Source organism: Cyanistes caeruleus, unplaced genomic scaffold, assembly GCF_971803275.1.
Source record: "Cyanistes caeruleus unplaced genomic scaffold, bCyaCae1.hap1.1 HAP1_SCAFFOLD_146, whole genome shotgun sequence".
Taxonomy (NCBI): Eukaryota; Metazoa; Chordata; class Aves; order Passeriformes; family Paridae; genus Cyanistes; species Cyanistes caeruleus.
The window spans coordinates 68481-84845 of record NW_028255940.1 but is presented as its reverse complement, the minus strand read 5'-3'; the positions used below and the strand labels follow the sequence as shown (position 1 = coordinate 84845).

Here is a 16365-nt window from a genome sequence, read left to right as displayed (position 1 = left end):
ACAATGCTCAGGCCAGAACAAAGAATCCTCAGGCCAGCTCCTGCAGTTCCCTAATTATCCTAAGAATTGTTCCAGCTCCATTTTTGTCCTGGGAAACTTTATTTCTCAGATTCCCTGAACTCTCTCTGAATCAATACCCCACAAACCCTCAGTCAAAAATTGTTTCCAGTATTTAACCATTTTCTCTGTCATTTGCCCTTTCTTTTTTTTCAGCTACTCAAAGCTGCTTTTTAGCCTGAAAATGAAGCCATTTCACAGAGGCTTCCTCTACCTCTTCTCCTTGTTTTTCTGACTGGATCAAGTCATCCACATCCTGCATGAAGCCAGTCCCTGGGGGTGAGGTCAATTCCTTTGATATTTCCTGCAAGGCTTGCCCCAATCAGGCCGGTGCTTCCGTGCATCCCTGCAGAAGGACCGTCCATGTCTTGAGCATTTTCCCTTCTACCTCTTGTTGCCAGCCCAAGGCACAATTGTGTTTGCATCCTCTGGAAATGGGCAGATCCCCAGAAAGCATCTTTTGCATCAAGTTGTGAATGGCAGCAGTGTGAGGAGGGCAGCTGGTTGAGGCTGGTGTAAGGATCTGAGAGTGTGGGGTGCCTCGGTTTCATCATCTCATTTCTTCTTCTTGGGTCCTGCAGCATTCTGTGGATTCCATTGGATTTCTTGTTTGGCAGGATAGGAGCATTCTAGGGAGCCATCCCTGGCTGCCCAAGCCGTGCCTTGAGCAGGACTCCCAGACAGGCTGTGAGCCCTTCCTTCCCTCCCTTGGAACAGGGGATTGCTTTTTGACCCCTCTTGTCCTGGTTGCTTCAGGGAAATGTGGAGAGGCTCCATATCTAATTTTGCCAATTTCCCTGGGGCTGCCCACACTTGTGGGTTCACTTCAGCCGTGGCTCTGCCAGACATTTGACACAGAGGTACAACAGAACCAGCCTCTGTATCACCTTTTGCAACTTTAATTTGTATTCCAAATATGGCCATCAAATCCCTTCCCAATAAATTGCAATCAGAATTGTGAGCCAATAAAAGTTCCTGCATTTTAAACCCATCCCCCATATCTGATAATAGTGGCAGAATAAAATACACCCACTCATCTTTCCCACTTAGTGCCTTAATTAAAATATACCTTAACAATTTTTCCCCTCTTAGGTGTAAGATTCTGAGTGGATGGAGAGGCCCCTGTGTCCATCAGGAAAGGTCTCCTCTGGATCCAGAGCCACCCTGGATGTTCCCAAGGGCTGCAGTGTGGTGGGTCCCTGGTGGAATGGGAGCTGTGCCACCGCTAAGAATGCGTGTCCATCAAGGGCTGGACTTGCTGGTGCTGAGGGTGCTGCTGTCTGTGCTTGCAGTGTCCTTGTGCCCTGCAGCTGGAAGGCTGATTCCTTGCCAGGGGCTGTTTGGGTGGGCTGTGCCCTGGCCAGGAGGGCAATGCCTGTGCCAGGTGCTTGTGGCCGAGGGTGTCCCCTGGGTGCTGGGGCCCCCTTGGGCCCTGGGCTTGATCCCTCAGGGGCTGTAGGAACTGCGCCATGGCCTTTGCCTTCAACTTGGCCTTTTGCTCATCCCTTGCTGCATTCAGCTGCTGAGCCTTTGTGAGCAAGTGCTGCAGGGGCTTCTTCTGTCGCTGCTGCAGCCCCCTCAGTGCCTGTGGGTGCTCATCGTGTGGCAGCTGCTGAGCTTTCTGCAAAACCCTTCCTTTCTCCAGGGACCCACCAGGAAATGCTTAAAAGATCATGTGAATCCTTGCAGGTCTAATCGCCATTTGTGAGCTGTTCCTTCCTCGTGCTGGCTGTGCTGAGGCTCCCCTCCCCAGCCCGTATCCCAGAGCCGGTCCCTGTCCTGCCGCAGTGTCCAAAGGCGGCCCCCCCGGCGGGCAGGGCCGGCAGCTCCACGGGGCCGGGCAGCGGCCGGGGCGTCCCGCAGCCTCCTGGGGGCCGGGGGCCACTGCCGGCCCTGCCCGGGGGGTGCTGGGCTCAGGCAGCGCCCGGCGCTGAGCCCCGGCTGCCCCACAGCCCCGGCCCGGCCCCACAGCTCCCCACAGGCCCCCAGCCCGTGCTCCCGGTGCCGCAGCTCTGCGCCCGCTCCTGCCGCTCCCAGCTCAGAGAAACCCCCTGAAATCCTCACCTCCTTGTTTTCCTGTCCTCCAAAACTGGGATACAAAGGATCTGCTGGCAAATTCTGAGGATAAGCACCTTCTGGAAAACATCACAATCCTCAGTACTTTTCTCTTACTCTTCCATTATTATTTTTCTTACCCCATGGATTCCTCCTGCTGCTTCTTGCCTTAAGCACATTCCTGCACACTCCCCTTCAGCCAATCCCTTCCCAGTACACCAACACCCTCCATCCCCTGTTGTCTAAATCCCTTCTGGACTTCCCTTCTTGCCCCCCTGGGTGTCCATGTCCTGAATTCCCTCTGGGAGAATGTGCAAATTACCTCCACATGCTCCCAAGGGACCCTTGAGAGATATTTTGGGATCCTCATCCCTTTTGCTGGGACCCCATTGTGGCTTTCCCTTTTGTCCCCTCCCTGGGTGCCCTGCCATGTTCACTCCCCGAAGATGCCACTGTAGTCACTGCTGAGATTTTCAGTGCTCTCTCCCTGCCGACTCTTGAGAGCCGCCCTGATCCGTCACTCATCTGTCTCCTGCTCACTCTCGGGTACCCAATCAATGCCCGGTGCCGCCGCCAGCCGAGGGAGCCGATCCCCCAAACTGGGTGAGGCCCCTTCAGCTGCACTCACTGCCCGCCGGCCCGGACGGTGGAAGGAATTGCGGAGGAGCCCCAAGGTGTGTGGAAAAATTGACATCCCCACAGGTTTCTGTCCACAAGGAAGACAGAGGAGTCCTGTAAAAGTTATTTCATTCATAAAAATAGGGCGAGGCCATTGGACATTTCCTGTGGGGTCTCTCCAGTTGTTGGCAGACACAGCCTCCTTTTCATCCTAATTTTCCTGGCCACATCTCCCTCTCCCTTTCCCCACTGGCTGAAGTCCTGGAGAAGTACAGACTTCCCAATTCACCCCACTTTTGTATAGCTAACGATATTGATGGCTGTGTTAAGTCTTTGTTGTTCTTCTGGAAGTTGATGAATTTAGCAGGACCTTGGCTGAGCAGCAGTCTGCGTCATCAATTCATAACATTTTGTGCAGCTGATGGCTCCTCCTGTCACTTCCTTATGTCCACGTCCCTGGCCCTATGTGCAATGAGGTTGAGGGGATCAGTTTGTAAAGAGGCTTTGTTGTTGTTCCTTTGCTGGGGTTGCCCCGTTTTGGGGCCATCCCCCCTGGAGCAGGGTGTCCCCCCTTGGTGCAGGCGCAGGGCTCAGGCAGGGCTGAGCCAATCAGAGCGCGCGGCGCTGATGACTCATCAGTGTCCAGGCAGAGCCGCAGCTGCCAGCGTTCCCCAGCTGGAGCCCAGCTGCGCCCCTCCCCCCCGGGCCTTGGCGCCCCCCTGGAGGGGAATTTGGGGAGGTGGGAGGGGGGAGCGCCAAGGCCGGGCCCCCCCGCGCTGTGGTGGCGGGAGCGGCTGCAGTGGGGAGCGAGTGCGGGCGGAAGCGGCCGAGAGCCCAGCGCTGCCCCAGGCCAAGCTGGCCCAGCTGCATCCGTGCCCCTGCGGTGGGATGCTGTGGGACTGGGGGGGAAGAGGGAGGCGGCAGTGGGTGCTGGGCCTGGGGGCAGGAGGAGAAGGGAAGGAGAAGCAGGGTTGAGGAACAAAACGGTCGAAGGATTCACGTGGGAGGAGCAGGTGCAGGAGGAGGAGAAATAGTTGGAGAAAGAGGAGTGTGAGGAAGAGTAGGGCCACAGGAGGAGGTGGAAGAGAAGGAAGAGGAAGCAGGACAACGTTCCACTCTCCCTGTATGTGCAGTCCCAGGAGTGTTGCCCTGGAGGTGACTGGGGAAGGGATCCACGATTTTATGGGACTGAATCTTGGTGTTTCTGAACTTTTTTGGGCTAAATATTGGTGCTTTGTTTTTTTGCAGGGGCTGAATCTTTGTATTCTGGAGGGGGTTTTGACTGAATTTGGTGTTTGGGTAGTTTTTCATCATTGTTTTGATGTTTGGGCTGAATCTTGGTGCTTTGCTTTGTTACAGACACAAGATGCCCAATGACTTTCTGAGATGAACTTGGGCATGGAGGAACCCCCAGCCCAAGGCGCTCTCCTCTCCTTTTCCTCCTAACCAGGAATTTTCCTTCCCAAACTGTGTCCAGATGGAAGAGGAGGAGGAAAAGCCCCAGAGATCCTGCATGAGGAGGGGCTGGAAACCCAGTCCAGGGAGCTGCTGCGAGGAGGAAAGATCCCCCCAGTGCCAGGAACACGGCCAGAGATCCAGCCGGAGCTCAGAGCTGGGGGAGAAGCCCCACAAGTGCTTGGAATGTGGGAAGGGCTTCAGCTACAGGTCCCACCTCATCCAGCACCAGAGGATCCACACTGGGGAAAAGCCCTATGGGTGTGGGGAATGTGGGAAGAGCTTCAGCCAGAGCTACAGCCTGAGGAATCACCAGGTGATCCACACTGGGGAACGGCCCTATGAGTGTGGGAAATGTGAGAAGAGCTTCAGAAATATCTTTGGCCTGATGACACACCAGGTGATCCACACGGGGGAACGGCCCTACACCTGCTTGGAATGTGGGAAGAGCTTTGGGTGGAGCTCTGGCCTGAGAAAACACCAGCTCATCCACACTGGGGAGAGGCCCTACGAGTGTCCCCAGTGTGGGAAGAGGTTTCAGACCAGCTCCTGTGTCCTCCTACATGAGCGGATTCACACAGATGAGAGCCCCTTCCGCTGCCCCGACTGCGGGAAGGGCTTCAAGCAGAACGGCAACCTCACTGCCCACCGGCGCATCCACACTGGGGAGAGGCCCTACGAGTGTCCCCAGTGTGGGAAGAGCTTCTCACGGAGCTCTAACTTGACCCGACACCAACGGAGGCACCAGTAAGGGAAGCCCTGCCGCTGCCCCGAGTGCGGGAAGAGCTTCGTGCGCTGCTCCAGCTCCATCCCCCATGGGAGGATGGGCGTTGGATGATCCCCAGTGACCCCCGTTGGGCAGAGCCCTGGTGATCCGTGGTCCTGGTGATGCGTGTTGGGAAGACACCTGGCTGGGAGGCTCCACATCTTCTTGGCTCCCTGTGGGCACCTGGATAAAAGCAAGGGAATTAAAATCCAAGGGGATACAGAATGACAGTGGGAATTGTTGACTTTCAATCCTCGAGAACCTTTTGCCTCAGGAGCTGTGTGGGCAGAGAAAAGGGGGTGACATCGGGGTTCGGGGGCCCGAGGGGAGCACACTCGCTCTTGGGCGGGGGAGGACACCACCCCTAGGACCCCCTTTCACCTTCCTGTGCAGGCAGAAGCCGAGCCCCAGTGCCAGGAAGATGAAGCCCAACACGGAAACTCCAATCCCCGTCAGCATCTTGCTGTGGGCAGTGTTTGATGGCATCCCTGGGAGGTCTGCAGAGGTCAGGACCCCCAAAACTTCTCACAGACACTTCAATCCCCTCCAAGCACCCTCCCAGTCCTTCCAGCCCACCCAGGACCCTCTGAAACCTCCTTCAGAGTCACTAATTTTAAAAAATTAGGTATTTTAGAAAAAGTGGAGATCTTAGCTAGAGATAGGCCTTGCTGGAACTAGTTAGAGTTAATGATGAAGTGAGAAGCAGGATTTGAGATAATGAATCTCAGGTAAAAAATTACTTGTCATTGTATGTTTAGATGTGCTGATAAGGGAAAAGAGAAACTGATAAACGGGTTCAGGAAGATCACAGACCTTACATCTGGAAACCCATTTCAAAGTCACAAGGGAGGAAACTGGAGTTGTACCAAATGTCATTTGTAATGTCAACCATTGTAAAGGTAGAAAGTTGAGAGTGGGGAAGAGTGGTTTTCCTTCATCTCTTGATGACCCCTCCTCACCAAAACGACCTGTTCTTCAAATCAGGGAGCCAACCAGGCAGGTGTAATGACTTTTTAAACTCATTACTGTGAATTTTAATCCAAAGTGGGGAATGCGGGGTGTTAGCATTGTGAGTATGTATTTGTATTTTGGATATTCAAGACTTTTGTAAATAAATAGACACTGGAATCTTTTGTCAGCTTGCAGTGCGTATTAAGGGGTGACTCCCGCACTCGCCCAGTGCTGTGATTAAACATCCACTTTGTAACTTTAAACTGTTGGAGAGGTTTTTTGTCCATTAACAGATTGATGTTGATACTGGATCAATATTGCTATTTTGGTAAATCACGGCCAGTCTCTTCCCAGCCTCCCCAGGACCCAGCAGAGCCCCTCCTGTTCCTCTCAGGATCCCACAGCCCCCTTCCAATTTCTCCCCACTGCCCCTGGACTCCCAGATCCTTTCCCAGTCCCTTCCCAGGCCAACCAGGACTCATTGAGACCCCTCCCCTTCTCTTCCCAGCACAACCAACCTCATCCCAATCCCTGCTTTCCAATGCCCAATCTCCTTCCAGCTCCTCCAGGCTCACTCAAATCCCTCCCAGTGACACCCAGCACCCCCAAACTCCCTCCCAGGGTCCACCAGGACCCCCAGAACCCCATCCCACCCTCCCCAACATCCTTTAATCCCCTTCCCAGCCATCCTAAGCACCTCAATCCCTTCTCCAGTTTAAACCAGTCTGTCTCAAACTCCCTCCCAGTTCCTCCCAGCACACCCCAATCCCCCTCTGGGCCCCCCCAGTGCCTCCCCCGCTGCCCCCGGCGCTGTGGGGGCCGGGCCGTGCCCCAGTGCCGGCTCAGGGGGTGCTCCAGGCTGCCGTGCTCCACCTGGCAGCTGGAGCTGAGCCCGCATTGCCGGGGGCGGTTTCCAGCAGCACCAGGAGCTGCTGGCTCCAGTCCCCGCTGGGGAGCACGGCAGTGGCCAGCACGTGGCCCGAGAGCTGCTGCTGGCCCTGGGAGCAGCTCAGCTGGATGTGGGCAGGGGAGAAATCCATCAGGGAGCAGAGCAGGCGGCCGGGGCCGGGCTGGGAGCTGGAGGGCACCAGCGAGATGGACACGCTGGGGACACTGGGAGAGAGTGGAGAGGAGTGGTGTGGCATTGAGAGGGACTGGGAATGGACTGGGGTGGCACTGAAGAGATGAGAGTGGATACTGGGACACTGGATGAGGGCGTGGAGGTCTGGGAGTGAACTGAGAATGAACTCGGAGTAGACTGGGAATGGTTAAAAAGGAGTGGGCGGGACTGTGGTGGCACTGGGCGGGATTGCGGTGGCACTGGGCGGGACTGTGGTGGCACTGGGCAGGACTGTGGTGGCACTGGGCGGGACTGTGGTGGCACTGGGAGGGACTGTGGTGGCACTGGGCGGTACTGTGGTGGCACTGGGAGGGACTGTGGTGGCACTGGGCGGGACTGTAGGGGCACTGGGAGGGACTGTGGTGGCACTGGGCGGGACTGTGGTGGCACTGGGAGGGACTGGGAATGAAGTGCGCGGCACTGGGCGGCCGAGTCCAGCGCGGGGCTCTCGGCTCTGTGGATCTGCCCGGCAACTGATGAGTCATCAGAGAGACGCGCTCTGATTGGCTGAGGGGCGGCAGATCCACGGAGGGGCGAGATGGACAGGCGGGGTCACTGGGAGTGCCTGGGATGGACTGGGAGAGGCTGGGATGGACTGGGAGAGGCTGGGATGGACTGGGAGAGCCACGGGAGCCATTGGGAGGGACAAGGGGCCCCGGGGATGGGCACACGGAAGGCTGGGGGCTCTGGGGTGATTCCCAGGGAGGTTTGGAGGGACACGGCCGGGCCCCTCTCTGTGCCCCGCGAGCAGCGGCCCGGACAGAAAAGTTCAGGAGCGGGAGGAGGTGTTTCTCAAGATTGATTTTAATCCTCATTCTCCTGGTCTGATTTGCTCAGTCCTAAATTCAGTTCATTTCCCCGTGTCGGGCTGTTGTGGCCCTGATGGTGATCCCTGAGTGACCTCTCCCTGCCCTTGTCCCGACCCACGAGGATTTGGATTTGTTTCAGTTCAGTGGAATTCGTGGTGATTTGGGGGGAGCTGGAGCAAAGCAGCTGGAAAGCGCAGTGGGCGTGTGTCCTGGGTTGATTATGATGTTAAATTGTATCCCCATTCGTCCACCTAACCCAGACACAGGTTCTGTATTCTTAAAATTCCATCTGAGAGTAAAAGTGAGTGGAAAAGAAGCACCAAGTCTGTTATCAGACTGCACTTGCTCCCCCCGCATCGGGAGTTTTGACTACAGCACAGACAGACAACAAGACACAGATCGCCTTGGCTTTCCAGCTAGCCGGAGCAGAGAGGTCTTCCTGGACTGTTTTCTTTCCCTTTTCCTGAAACGAATCGAACCTGCTCTGGACTGGGGGCTCGGGGGAGCACCGGGAGCACCCCTGGACTACCGGGAGCCCGGCCTGGGCAGCGGCATTTTCCAGCGCCAGAGGGACTGATAACAGAGCCAACACCCCCAGGAAAGAGACCCTCTGAAGTTCCTCATCTCTGCTGAAGGGCGAGAGGTTTTGTAATTTGATATCGTTCATTTTTGTGCTGGGTAGTGCTGTGCCTGGGAAATAAACAGGTTTTTTCCACTCCTCTCAGAGAAATCTCTTCCCGAACAGGATGGGGGGTGGGAGAAAGGGGCCACGTGGGTTTGCTTCCCGGGGGGAACCCACTGGAGGTTTTCTCCCAAATATACCCTAAACCAGGACAATCACCCAAATTACAAAAACACATCACAAAATTCCAGAAACATCCCTCAAAATTCCAGAAAAATGACAAAAAATAGCAGAAAACACCCAGAAAATTTCCTAAATCTTCTCAAATCTCTACCAAATTCCAGAAGCATCCCACATAATCTCCAAAAATTTCCGCACAATTTAAGAAAAGCCCCTCAAAACGATTCAAGTCTCCTCAAAATCCCACAAAATTCCAGAAAAACCCCACAAACTTGAAAAAAAACCCGCACGAATTTCCCAAAATCTTCTCATAAGCCCACCAAATTCCAGAAACATCCCACAAAATCTCCACAAATTTCCACACAATCTAAGAAAAATCCCACACAATTTTTCAAGGCTCCTCAAAATCCCATAAAATTCAAGAAACTTACCACAAATTTGCAAGAAAATTCCAGAAAATTGCCTTAAACTTCTGAAAACCACACCAAATTCCAGAAACACCCTACAAAATCTCCACTAATTTCCACGCAATCTAAGAAAAAGGCCCTCAAAATTCTTCAACTCTCCTCAGAATCCCACAAAATTCCAGAAACATTTAACAAAATTCCTGAAAAAAACCCACAAAATTCCCAAAATTTTCTCATAAGCTTACCACATTCCAGAAATATCCCACAAAAATCTCCACAAATTTCCATGCAATCTAAGAAAAATCCCACACAATTCTTCAAGTCTGCTCAAAATCCCACAAAATTCCAGAAACATTCCACAAAATTCCAGAAAAAACGCACAAATTTCCCTAAATCTTCTCAAAACCCTACCAAATTCCAGAAATATCCCACAAAATCCTCACAAATTTGTACAAAATCTAAGAAAAATCCCACACAATTCTTCAAGGCTCCTCAAAATCCCACAAGATTCAAGAAAATTACCACAATTTTACAAGAAAATTCCAGAAAGTTCCCTTAAACTTCTGAAATCCCCACCAAATTCCAGAAACACCCTACAAAATCTCCACTAATTTCCACGCAATCTAAGAAAAAGGCCCTCAAAATTCTTCAAGTCTCCTCAGAATCCCACAAAATTCCAGACAACTCAACAACATTCCAAAGAAATCCCACCAAATTCCAGAAACACCTCAAAAAATTCCAGAAAAAATCCACAGAATTACCCAGATTTTCTCATAAGCCTACCAAATTCCAGAAATATCCCACATAATCTCCACAAATTTCCACGCAATCTAAGAAAAACCTTTCAGAATTCTTCAAGTCTCCTCAAAATCCCACAAAATCCCATAAACATTACACAAAATTCCTGAAAAAAACCCACAAAATTCCCAAAATCTTCTCATAAGCTTACCACATTCCAGAAATATCCCACAAAAATCTCCACAAATTTCCATGCAATCTAAGAAAAATCCCACACAATTCATCAAGGCTGCTTAAAATCCCACAAAATTCCAGAAAATCTCCACAAAAATCTCCACAAATTTCCACACATTCTAACAAAAATCCCACACAATTCTTCAAGGCTCCTCAAAATCCCACAAAATCCAAGAAAACTGCCACAACATTCCAAAAAGATCCTAACAATTCTAGAAACAGCCCACAAAATCTCTCAGGTCTCCTCAGAATCCCACAAAATTCCAGAAAATTACGACAGCATTTCAAAAAAATCCCACCAAATTCCAAAAATCTTCTCATAACCCTACCAAATTCCAGAAAACATCACACAAAATCTCCACTAATTTACACAAAATCTAAGAAAAATGTACTCAAAATTCTTCAGGTCTCCTCAGAATCCCACAGAATTCCAGACAATTCCACAACATTCCAAAGAAATCCCACCAAATTCCAGAAACACCTCAAAAATTCCTGAAAAAATCCACAAAATTCCCAAAATCTTCTCATAAGCTTACAAAACTCCAGAAACATCCCACAAAAATCTCCACAAGTTTCCACGCAATCTAAGAAAAACCCCTCAAAATTCTTCAAGTCTGCTCAACATCCCACAAAATTCCAGAAACATTCCACAAAATTCCAGAAAAAACCCACAAAATTCCCTAAATCTTCTCAAAACCCTACCAAATTCCAGAAATATCCCACAAAATCTTCACAAATTTCCACAAACCCTAAGAAAAATCCCCAAAAATTATTCAAGGCTCCTCAAAATCCCTCAAAATCCAAGAAAACTGCCACAACATTCCAAAAAAATCCAACAAAATTCCCAAAATCTTCTAAAAACCCCACCAAATTCCAAAAAATCTCCACAAAAATCTCCACAAGTTTCCACGCAATCTAAGAAAAACCCCTCAAAATTCTTCAAGTCTCCTCAAAATCCCACAAAATTCCAGAAACATTCCACAAAATTCCAGAAAAAACCCACAAAATTCCCAAAATCTTCTCAAAACCCTGCCAAATTCCAAAAATATCCCACAAAATCATCACAAATTTCCACAAAAAGTAAGAAAAATCCCACACAATTCTTCAAGGCTCCTCAAAATCCCACAAAATTCCAGAAAATTACCACAACATTCCAAAACAATCCCACCAAATTCCAAAAATCTTCTCATAACCCTACCAAATTCCAGAAACATCCCACTAAATCTCCACTAATTTCCACACAATCTAAGAAAAATGTACTCAAAGTTCTTCAAGTCTCCTCAGAATCCCACAAAATTTCAGACAATTCCACAACATTCCAAAGAAATCCCACCAAATTCCAGAAACACCTCAAAATTCCAGAAAAAGAATCCACAAAATTCCCAAAATCTTCTCATAACCCTACCAAATTCCAGAAATATCCCACATAATCTCCGCAAATTTCCACGCAATCTAAGAAAAACCTTTCAGAATTCTTCAAGTCTCCTCAAAATCCCACAAAATTCCATAAACATTACACAAAATTCCTGAAAAAAACCCACAAAATTCCCAAAATCTTCTCATAAGCTTACCACATTCCAGAAATATCCCACAAATTCCTTCAAGTCTCCTCAAAATCCCACAAAATTCCAGACAATTCCTCAACATTCCAAAGAAATCCCACCAAATTCCAGAAACATCTCACAAAATTCCAGAAAAAATAAGCATAATTACCCAGATCTTCTCATAAGCCTACCAAATTCCAGAAATATCCCAAAAAATCTCCACAAGTTTCCACGCAATCTTAGAAAAATCCTACACAATTCCCCAAGTCTCCGCAAAATCCCACAAAATTCCAGAAACATTCCACAAAATTCCTGAAAAAACCCACAAAATTCCCAAAATCTTCTCATAAGCTTACCACATTCCAGAAATATCCCACAAAAATCTCCACAAATTTCCATGCAATCTAAGAAAAATCCCACACAATTCATCAAGGCTGCTTAAAATCCCACAATATTCCAGAAAATCTTCACAAAAATCTCCAAAAATTTCCACACATTCTAACAAAAATCCCACACAATTCTTCAAGGCTCCTCAAAATCCCACAAAATCCAAGAAAACTGCCACAACATTCCAAAAAGATCCTAACAATTCTAGAAACAGCCCACAAAATCTCTCAGGTCTCCTCAGAATCCCACAAAATTCCAGAAAATTACGACAGCATTTCAAAAAAATCCCACCAAATTCCAAAAATCTTCTCATAACCCTACCAAATTCCAGAAAACATCACACAAAATCTCCACTAATTTACACAAAATCTAAGAAAAATGTACTCAAAATTCTTCAAGTCTCCTCAGAATCCGCAAAATTTCAGACAATTCCACAACATTCCAAAGAAATCCCACCAAATTCCACAAACAACTCAAAAATTCCAGAAAAAAAATCCACAAAATTCCCAAAATCTTCTCATAAGCTTACAAAACTCCAGAAACATCCCACAAAAATCTCCACAAGTTTCCACGCAATCTAAGAAAAACCCCTCAAAATTCTTCAAGTCTGCTCAACATCCCACAAAATTCCAGAAACATTCCACAAAATTCCAGAAAAAACCCACAAAATTCCCTAAATCTTCTCAAAACCCTACCAAATTCCAGAAATATCCCACAAAATCTTCACAAATTTCCACAAACCCTAAGAAAAATCCCCAAAAATTATTCAAGGCTCCTCAAAATCCCTAAAAATCCAAGAAAACTGCCACAACATTCCAAAAAAATCCAACAAAATTCCCAAAATCTTCTAAAAACCCCACCAAATTCCAAAAAATCTCCACAAAAATCTCCACAAGTTTCCACGCAATCTAAGAAAAACCCCTCAAAATTCTTCAAGTCTCCTCAAAATCCCACAAAATTCCAGAAACATTCCACAAAATTCCAGAAAAAACCCACAAAATTCCCAAAATCTTCTCAAAACCCTGCCAAATTCCAAAAATATCCCACAAAATCATCACAAATTTCCACAAAAAGTAAGAAAAATCCCACACAATTCTTCAAGGCTCCTCAAAATCCCACAAAATTCCAGAAAATTACCACAACATTCCAAAACAATCCCACCAAATTCCAAAAATCTTCTCATAACCCTACCAAATTCCAGAAACATCCCACTAAATCTCCACTAATTTCCACACAATCTAAGAAAAATGTACTCAAAGTTCTTCAAGTCTCCTCAGAATCCCACAAAATTTCAGACAATTCCACAACATTCCAAAGAAATCCCACCAAATTCCAGAAACACCTCAAAATTCCAGAAAAAGAATCCACAAAATTCCCAAAATCTTCTCATAACCCTACCAAATTCCAGAAATATCCCACATAATCTCCGCAAATTTCCACGCAATCTAAGAAAAACCTTTCAGAATTCTTCAAGTCTCCTCAAAATCCCACAAAATTCCATAAACATTACACAAAATTCCTGAAAAAAACCCAAAAAATTCCCAAAATCTTCTCATAAGCTTACCACATTCCAGAAATATCCCACAAATTCCTTCAAGTCTCCTCAAAATCCCACAAAATTCCAGACAATTCCTCAACATTCCAAAGAAATCCCACCAAATTCCAGAAACATCTCACAAAATTCCAGAAAAAATAAGCATAATTACCCAGATCTTCTCATAAGCCTACCAAATTCCAGAAATATCCCAAAAAATCTCCACAAGTTTCCACGCAATCTTAGAAAAATCCTACACAATTCCCCAAGTCTCCGCAAAATCCCACAAAATTCCAGAAACATTCCACAAAATTCCTGAAAAAACCCACAAAATTCCCTAAATCTTCTCAAAACCCTGCCAAATTCCAGAAATATCCCACAAAATCCTCACAAATTTCCACAAAATTGAAGAAAAATCCCACACAATTCTTCCAGGCTCCTCAAAATCCCACAAAATTCCAGAAAATTACCACAACATTCCAAAACAATCCCACCAAATTCCAAAAATCTTCTCATAACCCTACCAAATTCCAGAAACATCCCACAAAATCTCCACTAATTTCCACACAGTCTAAGAAAAATGTACTCAAAGTTCTTCAAGTCTCCTCAGAATCCGCAAAATTTCAGACAATTCCACAACATTCCAAAGAAATCCCACCAAATTCCAGAAACAACTCAAAAATTCCAGAAAAAAAATCCACAAAATTCCCAAAAACTTCTCATAAGCATACCAAATTCCAGAAACATCCCACAAATTCCTTCAAGTCTCCTCAAAATCCCACAAAATTCCAGACAATTCCACAACATTCCAAAGAAATCCCACCAAATTCCAGAAACATCTCACAAAATTCCAGAAAAAATAAGCAAAATTACCCAGATCTTCTCATAAGCTTACAAAACTCCAGAAACATCCCACAAAAATCTCCACAAGTTTCCACGCAATCTAAGAAAAAGCCCTCAAAATTCTTCAAGTCTGCTCAAAATCCCACAAAATTCCAGAAACATTCCACAAAATTCCTGAAAAAACCCACAAAATTCCCTAAATCTTCTCAAAACCCTGCCAAATTCCAGAAATACCCACAAAATCCTCACAAATTTCCACAAAATCTAAGAAAAATCCCACACAATTCTTCCAGGCTCCTCAAAATCCCACAAAATTCCAGAAAATTACCACAACATTCCAAAACAATCCCACCAAATTCCAGAAACACCTAAAAATTGCAGAAAAAAACCCCATAAAATTCCCAAAATCTTCTCATAAGCCTACCAAATTCCAGAAACATCCCACAAAATTCCAGACAATTCCACAACATTCCAAAGAAATCCCACCAAATTCCAGAAACATCTCACAAAATTCCAGAAAAAATAAGCAAAATTACCCAGATCTTCTCATAAGCTTACAAAACTCCAGAAACATCCCAAAAAATCTCCACAAGTTTCCACGCAATCTAAGAAAAAGCCCTCAAAATTCTTCAAGTCTGCTCAAAATCCCACAGAATTCCAGAAACATTCCACAAAATTCCAGATAAAAACCACAAAATTCCTTAAATCTTCTCAAAACCCTGCCAAATTCCAGAAATATCCCACAAAATCCTCACAAATTTCCACAAAATCTAAGAAAAATCCCACAAAATTCTTCAAGGCTCCTCAAAATCCCACAAAATTCCAGAAAATTACCACAACATTCCAAAACAATCCCACCAAATTCCAGAAACACCTCAAAAATTCCAGAAAAAAATCCACAAAATTCCCAAAATCTTCTCATAAGCCTGCCAAATTCCAGAAATAGCCCACAAAATCTCCACAAATTTCCACGCAATCTAAGAAAAACCTTTCAGAATTCTTCAAGGCTCCTCAAAATCCCACAAAATTCCAGAAAATTACCACAACATTCCAAAACAATCCCACCAAATTCCAAAAATCTTCTCATAACCCTACCAAATTCCAGAAACATCCCACAAAATCTCCACTAATTTCCACACAATCTAAGAAAAATGTACTCAAAGTTCTTCAAGTCTCCTCAGAATCCCACAAAATTTCAGACAATTCCACAACATTCCAAAGAAATCCCACCAAATTCCAGAAACACCTAAAAATTCCAGAAAAAAAATCCACAAAATTCCCAAAATCTTCTCATAAGCCTACCAAATTCCAGAAACATCCCACAAAATCTCCACAAATTTCCACTCAATCTAAGAAAAACCTTTCAGAATTCTTCAAGTCTCCTCAAAATCCCACAAAATCCCATAAACATTACACAAAATTCCTGGAAAAAACCCACAAAATTCCCAAAATCTTCTCATAAGCTTACCACATTCCAGAAACATCCCACAAAAATCTCCACAAATTTCCATGCAATCTAAGAAAAATCCCACACAATTCATCAAGGCTGCTTAAAATCCCACAAAATTCCAGAAAATCTCCACAAAAATCTCCAAAAATTTCCACACATTCTAACAAAAATCCCACACAATTCTTCAAGGCTCCTCAAAATCCCACAAAATCCAAGAAAACTGCCACAACATTCCAAAAAGATCCTAACAATTCTAGAAACAGCCCACAAAATCTCTCAGGTCTCCTCAGAATCCCACAAAATTCCAGAAAATTACGACAGCATTTCAAAAAAATCCCACCAAATTCCAAAAATCTTCTCATAACCCTACCAAATTCCAGAAAACATCACACAAAATCTCCACTAATTTACACAAAATCAAAGAAAAATGTACTCAAAATTCTTCAGGTCTCCTCAGAATCCACAGAATTCCAGACAATTCCACAACATTCCAAAGAAATCCCACCAAATTCCAGAAACAACTCAAAAATTCCAGAAAAAAATCCACAAAATTCCAAAAAACTTCTCAAAACCCTGCCAAATTCCAGAAACATCC

At 46.3% G+C, this 16365-nt stretch overlaps 1 protein-coding gene across 1 annotated transcript in view; it reads left to right on the top strand.

The window, feature by feature from the left end:
* The window catches only part of LOC147645888 (uncharacterized), a 98567-nt gene that overhangs the window by 20499 nt on the left and 61703 nt on the right, over positions 1 to 16365 (top strand). Inside the window, 1 exon segment of the mRNA XM_086874139.1 lies at positions 4343 to 4932. Within this exon segment, the coding sequence (XP_086730265.1) occupies positions 4343 to 4932 (590 nt within the window).